Source organism: Nothobranchius furzeri, chromosome 14, assembly GCF_043380555.1.
Source record: "Nothobranchius furzeri strain GRZ-AD chromosome 14, NfurGRZ-RIMD1, whole genome shotgun sequence".
NCBI lineage: Eukaryota > Metazoa > Chordata > Actinopteri > Cyprinodontiformes > Nothobranchiidae > Nothobranchius > Nothobranchius furzeri.
In genome coordinates, this window is record NC_091754.1 from 61,527,720 (window position 1) to 61,537,608 (window position 9,889).

Here is a 9,889-nt window from a genome sequence, read left to right on the forward strand (position 1 = left end):
CCAGCAATGGTCAGTTTAGGTACAGTCTGACCTTTCAACATCTATTCAACATCTGGTCAGAAAGGAGACACAACACTGCATGTGTTCCCTTTAAATGAGTCTGCCTTCATACCAGCTGGGACTCACAGACTCTGCAGGTCTGAAAGATAAACAATAACTTTCTTTCCCAAGGTCCCATCTGTCTGCCTTCACAGAAGGAAGAACTCCAGCTGGAATCAATTGCTAAATTCAAGAATGATTTATTAAATCAATATGAACTTCTTCCATGGCTTATAATCTAGATAATCATTAAATAAACATTTGTTTATTACTACTTATAATAATTATAGTATAATTAAATGCTTCATTAATCTGTGCACACTGAATGGATGTTATGTTATGTTTGTCTACTAGAACCTGCCATGTGTTCACCATGTTTAGACGAAAAGGTCCTCAGAAGGCGTGTTTCTGAGTTGTCTTGGTAACAGATCTCAAACTTGTCAGCCTCTGATTGGCTGTGCAAATCATAACATCAAAACCTTAAAACTGGATCATCCTGAGTGATTCGACGGTTCTAGAGAATCGCTTCAGACCGGCCATCTGTAGCAAAACCTCTTTAGCCATCAAAGATTTTGACACGTCGTCAAAACCTTTTTGCACCTTCAAAGCTGATGAGCAAACAGTTCCTGCAGAAACAAAGCTGATATTGTTAGACTCCTTAAGAGTCCGCCAGACGCCCGGTTCCATCCATCTGTTGTGACCCGAGACATCTCTGGACTGAAGAGTCTGTACCACGGTATTCTACAGCCCTCCGGTGCCAGAGGTCAGCTGACCCCTGCGACTTTCGGATCCACCAAGAGGGTATCTCAAAAACGGGTGAAGTAGACATTGCAGATTGCGTCTGATGTTCTTCTGATGATAACAACTTAATAGCTTAGAGCAAACCAAATTCTTTTCACCAGAACTCGGCTTACTTTGATAAGGAAGCTCTGACTGACATCGCATTCACACATAGGTTCCTTCATCACGTTTAGTTACATCCACTCACAGTAAATGCTTAGGTAATTAGTCATGTTTTAATTGTTTGCAAAATAAATTCTAAGTTTTATAAACCTGACTCCTTTTCTGAAGTAACACGAAGTGTGGTTGATCACTGAAAAAGCAAAGAACCTAGATCTTCTGAATTAAAACCTAGAATCTTCTGAATAATTACAATAAAGACCTCGCAGGTTAATATTTTATATTTATATAGAATATTACATCTTCCTGGTCATAACAAATAAAAATAATCGATTTGCCTATGCTACACTAACTACATTTACTCCTTTGCATTAATTTATGTATATTTTAAAAGAAAATATAACCTACATCTAAGAGTAATTATTGGTAGTAAATGCCTATCCAGGTCAAATGTTTATTTATTTATTTTTTTGTTTGATTCCTGGCACACAGCGGTCCTTATTTTCAAAGCAAAAATCTGGACAAGAATAAACTTGCTGTCTGACACAAAACACCTGAGTGTCACTCACTACAGGTTCATTTTACAATGATGGTTTTATTGATTAATTCAACACAAGACCTTGTAAATAATGAAGAGATTTCCAGTAATTTTTTTTCAGTTTATTCCAAAAAAAAAAAAAAAAAAAAAAAAAGCTGAAACTCTCCAATGTTAGTTTGGCACATTTTATATGTTTGTTTATTGCAAGAAACATAAGAATACAATAAGCAAGGAGTCTGCTTACTCGTGTCCTACCATTATGCATGTTCTTAGGTTCGATTAGCTTATACATACACCTAAGTTGTGCATCTCTATGTTCAGCTACTTAATTTTTAAACACCTCATTCACTTCCATAGGATCAGAGACCAAACTGCCCGCTATGTCCTTAACTTGAGTCATCACTCAAAAGGAAGCCTCACTTTTCAATTGATGGGCCAACAGTCTACTTGGTTTATCCCCATGCCCATAATATGTGTATAAAAATATGGGCTACGGTGGCACAGGAGTTAAGTGCTCGACCCGCAGTTTGCAGGTTCGAGCCCCGCTCAATCTGTCACTGTTGTTGTGTCCTTGGGCAAGACACCTAACTCACAGTGCCTGCTGGTGGTGGTCGGAGGGACGGGTGGCGCCAGTACTCGGCAGCCTCGCCTCTGTCAGTGCGCCCCAGGGCAGCTGTGGCTACATCGTAGCTCATCCCCACCAGTGTGTGAATGTGTGTGTGAATGGGTGAATGACTGTGTTGTAAAGCGCCTTGGGGGGTTCCAGGACTCTAGAAGGCGCTATATCAAATACAGGCCATTTACCATTTTACCATTTAAAGTTGCATGGCATTCCGCATCTGCAGTAGAGAGTGAATCAAACTATCTTTTTATATCAAGTAATCTTTTATGCAAATCAGAAGTGAGATTAGTAATAATGTGTTGATCTTTATCACAAATTTGTGTCATCAAATTTTGGAGTTTGGCTTTGTGATCTTTACTGGAATGAGCAAAGAAAGAAATAATTTGGCCACACACGTACGCTTTAAATGTTTCCCATAACACCAACCTTGTGATAGTGTCTGTGTCATTAAATGCCATAAATGGTAAATGGTAAATGGCCTGTATTTGATATAGCGCCTTCTAGAGTCCTGGAACCCCCCAAGGCGCTTTACAACACAATCAGTCATTCACCCATTCACACACACATTCACACACTGGTGGTGATGAGCTACGATGTAGCCACAGCTGCCCTGGAGCGCACTGACAGAGGCGAGGCTGCCGAGCACTGGCGCCACCGGTCCCTCCGACCACCACCAGCAGGCAATGTGGGTTAAGTGTCTTGCCCAAGGACACAACGACAGCGACAGACTGAGCGGGTCTCGAACCTGCGACCTTCCGATTGCGAGGCGAGCACTTAACTCCTGTGCCACCGTCGCCCCTAGTCATCAAATGTGGATTTAATAACCAAAGTGTCGTCTGACATTAGTGAAGAATTAAACCTCCAGGGTGAGGAAAAAAACAAATGGGCCATGAGCTCGACGTTGACCCTAAATTGTGCCTGATCAGATACAACTGTTGGACGGTATTCAGATGATAACACTTTCGGAATAAGAGAACTGTCTAGAAAAAAGTAATCCATTTGTGAAAAAGATTGACAAACTTGAGAAAAAAGGGAATATGCTCAAGCAGTAAGATTCTCCAAGGATCAATAAATCAATTTTAGGACATAAATCTGGCAATAGAGTAATTTGAGACAGAGTACGAGGGTGCCATTGATCCAGAACACAATTCAACAACACAATTCCAATCACCACCTAGTTTCAAAAAATGAATGTAGAGAGAAGGGAGGTTACTTAAAAGCTTGTCTGTGAAACTTGTAAATATCTGGTGAATACACATTAACCAAATGAACAGGAACATTAGTACATGTTGCCTACAACAATCAAGTATCTCTTGTTTTTAGCAGCTATAGTCTTACCCCCAAATTCCACTACCTCCGCTCCGCTCCGGTCCGCCCCCGCCTTCCGCAGCCGCTCGCTTCCAAACTCAATTTTTACTGGTACCCGCTCTACAACGGCTCAGCTCCGGTGCGGAGACCTGAGGGGGGAAAACAAGCATGCGCGGGATTTTCGAGATCTTGCGATACAGTCCGAGCAATAAACGCGGAAGTTAGATCCAAACACCCGTTGTGTGGGAGAAGCATTGGCATGAGCTGTTTAATCTGCCCATCATTTGTGTTGAGAGATCAGCAGTGTTTGGATCAACAAAGTGTGACTACTTTGATAGTAGAAACTGTATTTATGGCTTACTTTTGACATTTAAACTTCAGCTGCCATTGATAGTTGTTAAAAGTTGTTAAACCTGTGCATATGAAACAAAAAACGCCTTTTGTTTATCGATTTATTGTGAAAAACGGAAACTGTGCTTTCTCCTTTTCCTGTTGGGCCGTTGTGATTTCTGTCCATTTACTGCGGAGGTGCTCCGGCGTCCGGCGAAAATAGGATCGATTCTATTTTTGCCGGACGCCGGAATAGAGGGCGGCGCATGGCGCCGCACTGCCGGAGCATGGCCACAGTAGTGGAATTGCTCTGATTGACTACAACGGGACCAATTTTGCTCCGGCGTTCATGTCAGAGCGGAGCGGAGCGAAGCGGAGGTAGTGGAATTTTGGGGTTAGAGGCCACAACCTATTTTGTGTTAATCAATACGTTCAATCCCCTGGCCCTGGAATCAAACACTGAAAGAAATGTCTTTACAGTAAGGATACAAAAACAATGCATAAAACTACAGCCTAAATGCAGAAAAGTCAAGTACACAGGTGGCATTAACAGCCAATCACACATTAGCAAGTATCAGCAGAGCCAATAGATGAGCTTATAGACTGGCCTAATGGGAAACAGGCTTCAACAAAAGTGGTTGTTTTCCACTTGGTCCTAGTGCTCAACCAGAGTCTATTTAATAAAGCGTAACAATTTTTTTTGGACGGTAAAAAGTACAGGGAACAAAAATTGACTTTGGAAAAGTGGGAGTGGGGAGGCATGTCCCCCCCAAAACTACGTCCATCATCACCATGCCTCTGAATTCCCTGCAAAGTCTTCTCTCAGAGCTTTTTTAAAATTTTTTAATTGCCCCCCGGGGCTAAATAAAGTTTTTCTGATTTTGATTCTGATTCTGAAATATCTGACGAGAGGTCCATTTTCAACGCCTGCATGTCAGACCTGATAGACACGAGAGACTCTGCATGTGCAGTCTTCAGGTCCGCTTTTAACTGTGATGAATTTTTCCCACAGAGCGCAGACAAGAGCTCAGACTCCACAGAGCAGTTCATTTTGGACGGCGACAGTTGGAATGATCTAGGATGAGGTGGGGTCTCACCATGAGGCAGTGATGAAGTAGAGGCAGCAGCCATTACATTTGTTCTTTTTAACCTGTGTACTCCTTCAGCATAATTGCAATGCACCAGTTAGCTAGCATTAGTAATAATAGTGGTGGTGGAACAAGAAGAGAAAAAAAGATGGAAAATAAAGAAACAAACATGGTTTTGCATAAGAAAATATCAGCTGGAGATATCTACGGCTAATGTGGCTGTATGCCTTCGTGCAAAACAGAAACAAATGTAGCCTTTTTTTGAATATTCAAACACTGAGACGAAATTTAAGCAGTTGTTATTGACTTGAGTCCAGCTGAACCACAGGACATAAGGGAGAGACGTCACATTAAAAGACTGCAGGAGAAAGGGAGACAAGGTAAGTTCTAACTTTCTGTTTCAACTACTTTTTATGTGCTTCGGCATTTTTAAGTTTAGAAAATAAAATATATGTGAGAATGTATGTCGTCATGTTGACATGCATAAAGAGATGAAAACCATATATGAGGCCCATTCCCACCCAAATGATTAATAAAGCAGCTTTTATCAATGAAAAGAGATAAAAGCCAGAAACAATACCATGAAGGAAACCCAGAGCAGAGCTATGCATCAGCAGGATGCTCTGCTAGAGAGTGTGAAGTCTTGTTCACACCAAATGCAGAATGGATGTGGTCCAGTTTCTCATCACTAAGAAATCATTGAGTCTAATCAGGGCATTTACACCAGTTGTGGTGCAGGTGAATGCACTCAACTGGCTCCTCTCAATGTGGAGGAGCAGCGGTTCTACTCCGAGCCCCTGAAGGATGACCGAGCTTCTCGCCCTATCTCTAAGGGAGAGCCCGGCCATCCTGCAGAGAAAACTCATTTCGGCCGCTTGTATCCGCAATCTCGTTCTTTCGGTCACTACCCAAAGCTCATGACCATAGGTGAGGGTAGGAACATACATCGATCAGTAAATCGAGAGCTTCACCTTCTGGCTCAGCTCTCTCTTCACTACAACAGACTGCAATGCCCACATCACTGCAGACGCAGCACCAATCAACCTACTGATCTCACCCTCCAGCTTTTCCTCACTCGTGAACAAGATCTTGAGATAATTAAACTTCTCTTGGGGCAGGACCGTATCCTTGACCAGGAGAAGGCACTCTACCCTTTTCCAAATCAAGACAAGTGTCTCAAAATTAGACGAGCTAATTCTCATTCCAGCTGTTTCACACTCGGCTGCGATCCGCTCCAGCGAAAGCCAGCGATCACTTTACGATGAAGCCAACAGGACTATGTCAGCTGCAAAAAGCAGAGACCTGATCATCAGGCCACCAAAATGGATCTGCTCAACACCTTGGCTGCACCTAGAAATCCTGTCCATAAAGCTTATGAACAGAATCGGTGACAAAGGGCAGCCTTGGCGGAGTCCAAATCTCACTGGGAAATAGCTCGACTAACTGCCGGTGATGCGGACCAAGCTCTGACAGCGGTCATACAGGGACCCAACAGCTCATTTCAGAGGGCCTGGTACCCCATACTCCCAAAGTACCCCCACAGGGCCCCCCTAGTAATGTGGTCAAACAACTTCTCCAAATTCAAAAAACACATAGATCGGCTCAGCATCTGCAGTGATGCGGACGCTGAGCCGATCTATCGTGGTGAAGAGGGAGCTGAGCCAGGCTCTTGATTTACCGGTCGATCTACGTCCTAATCCTCACCTATGGTCAAGAGCTTTGTGGTAATGACCGAAAGAACGAGATCACGGATACAAGCGGCCAAAATGAGTTTCCTCCGTAGGGTGGCCGGGCTCAGCCTTAGAGACAGGGTGAGGAGCTCGGACATTCGGGAGGGACTCTGAGTAAAACCACCGGATCGAAAGGAGTCAGTTGAGGTGGTTTGGGCATCTGGTCAGGATGCCTCCTGGACGCCTCCCCGGGGAGGTGTTCTGGGCATGTCCTGCCGGCAGGAGGCCCCCGGGTCGACCCAGGACACGTTGGAGAGGTTACATCTCCAGTCTGGTCTGGGAACGCCTTAGGGTCCTGCCGGAGGAGCTGGTGGAGAAGGCCGGGGAGAGGACGGTCTGGAGCTCCCTAGTTGGGATGCTGCCCCCGCGACCCGGATCCGGATAAGCAGAGGAAGACGATGACAACGATGATGGACCCTCCACTCCAGAACCCCTGAATATACCTTACCAAGGATGCTCAGGAGTGTGATCCCCCTGCAGTTGTAGCTACCCTTTAGTTCACAGAGCTTAACCCCAAAGTACAGGCACCAAGATGCAGGGCAACTAGTATGCCCACCTCTGCTGCCAGGGGTCAGACCACCAAGATCCCCACTCTCGGCTACTAATTGTCACACACTGCACCTGACCCTTTTGGCCCCTTCCACAAGTGTTGAGCCCATGGGGAGGGGGACCTATGTTTCTTCTTTCGACTGTGCCTGGCATGGGTGAAAGTCCTGCCACCAGGCGCACACCAACATGTCCCACCACCTGGCCCTGGGCTTTCACCTTACTGTGTTGGAAGGGTTTGAGCATCCCATTGATCTTAGGAGCCAAGTTGTCTGAGGCTTTATGCCTCTGGTAGGGTCACCCATGGCAAACAGGTCCTAGGTGAGGGATCTGACAAACAGCAGCCCAAAGATTCCTTATGAAGAAAAATATACATGGAAAAAGTGTTCTCTCACCTGAAAATCTCCTATTCCCTAATAGCTCTGCCGGACTTACGTTATTACTCCTTATGGCTTATCATTTTCTAATCAGTAACTTATCATTCCTTAAGCTTTTTGTGGCTCCTGAAGTAATCACTTATAATGACTCACTAATCATTACCTCATCAGTAACTTACCATTGCAAAAGCATTTTACTTTACTTTCTAAAGTAAACAAAAGAATATTTAAGCCGTTTCAAATCTATATCTAATATATATAGATCTATATATATATATTGATCTATCTATCTATCCATCCTAGATGACAGACAGACAGACAGACAGACAGACAGACAGACAGACAGACAGACAGACAGACAGACAGACAGACAGACAGACAGACAGACAGATAGATAGATGGATATAAGTCATGCCCAACTTCCATACCATGGGTCCCTGGAATTGAACCAAAATGACTCCACTTGAACTGACTGGAATAATAAACTGGGGTCAAGGCACTACTTAGGCTGAGTTGGGATGTTTGCTTTGTAAGGTGCCTTGAGATGACTTGTGTCAGATTGAATTGATATATAAACAAAATAAAATATTAGAAATAAGAGTTTTCTCAAGGCTCCGTCCATTTTTGTTAGCTGTGTTTACTCTGGTTGGGTTAAGTGTCTCTGTCCAGAGGAGGGAGTGCTACAGCGTCTCAAACCTGGACAGGAAGTGTCTAAATGCGTCCTTCGTCCAACAGAGACAAAGTGCTGGAGACAGATAATTCCATGTGGCAGAGCAAAAATGCAGTGGAGTCTGATTCTGCTGTTTCTGATGGGTGAGTGGATCTAAAGCACAACTACAGTTACTAGTTACAGTTACTGTACACATTCATATGGAGAGATCACACCCATCTGTCTTTGTTTCCAGCTCAGAGTTGTGTCATCACATGTCAGCTCCATGAGTATCTCTATGTTGGAGCACAGAGAAGCTGGTCTGAAGCTCAGCGCTACTGCAGAGACAGACACACTGACCTGGCTACAGTGTCTAACATGGCAGACATGAAGAGACTCATCAGTGAATCATCAGGGAACAGGAATGAAGCTTGGATTGGTCTGAGAGACCAAACAGGTGCCAACAGGACATGGTACTGGTCTCTGCCTGGAGTGGAGTTCAATGACAGTCAGACAAACTGGCACTCAGGAGAACCAAGTGATGCAGGAGGAGATGAGAACTGTGTAATTGTGCGTCAAGATCTCAAATGGATAGATGTCCATTGTAAGGTTCTATTAGCACATTTTCTCTGCTATGATGGTGAGTTTATAAAAAAAAAAACTCGGAAGTAAAAAATTTTTTACAGTCTGGATTACATATTTTAGAGAATGTAAATTGCACATTTCCATCAGCACAGGCCAAAAATCTAACCCAAATAAACTTTTTTTTCTCCACAGAAACAAACACAAGGCAATTCTTCCTTATCAACCAACCAGTGAGATGGCTGGAAGCTCAGAGATACTGCAGAGAGAGTCACACAGACCTAATCAGTGGATGGAACCAGTTACAGGACCCACAACTAAAAGATCTACTCAGTCCTGAAGCAGCTGGTACGAACATACACATAGGTATGTTCAGAGACACCTGGAAGTGGTCAGATGGCAGCAGGTCCTCTTTCAGACTCTGGAATCTACAGTTTAACATGGATAAATACAACTCTGGTCAATGTGCCATGGCTGTGTTTGATGATGGAGGCAGATGGATGAGTGGTGACTGTGATCAACCAAAACCCTTCATCTGTTATGGTGGTGAGCTTTCTTTAAGACATGAGAAAAAAAACATCCTCGTGTTTAACTGAAGAACGAAGCAGTAGTTTTTTCACTAGTGAAAAATTTAACCTAGCAAATAAATTAATTCCACTTTACAGCTATCACAGTGCTTAAAAGCCTACGTGTAGGAGCACGTTTACACTAACGTCTATATTTGATAATTGTTTGTTTTATTCAATCTGCTGACAGATAACATGATCCTGATCAAAGAGAAGATGAACTGGGAGGAGGCCTTGTACTACTGCAGAGATCACTACCATGACCTGGTCACCATCACCAACCTTGATGATCAGAGATGGGTTGAGAAGAAAGTCAAGGATGCATCGACTCCTTTTGTCTGGACGGGTCTGCGCTACACCTGCACTCTGGAATTATGGTTCTGGGTCAGTGATGAGGCGGTCAGCTATAAGAACTGGGTCTCAGGTGGACCAGAGGATGACTGTGACATGTCTGGAGCCATGGAGACAGGAGGACAACATCAGTGGGTGAAAAAGAACGACAATGAGGAGTTTAATTTTATTTGTTCTAAGGCTTAAAATGTACTCTTGAAAGACTCAAGGACATTTACTACGATGTAATTGAATGTACTTAATTAAATTAGGCTGAAGTAACA

At 43.7% G+C, this 9,889-nt stretch overlaps 1 protein-coding gene across 1 annotated transcript; it reads left to right on the forward strand.

Annotated features, from left to right (window-relative positions):
* Positions 1-8,257: 8,257 nt before the first annotated feature.
* Positions 8,258-9,889, forward strand: LOC107377148 (C-type mannose receptor 2). Its single transcript, XM_054748591.2, has 4 exons — positions 8,258-8,291; positions 8,384-8,767; positions 8,905-9,136; positions 9,461-9,889. The coding sequence occupies exons 1-4, from the start codon at positions 8,258-8,260 to the stop codon at positions 9,810-9,812; spliced, it is 1,002 nt and encodes a 333-aa protein (XP_054604566.2). The 3' UTR covers positions 9,813-9,889.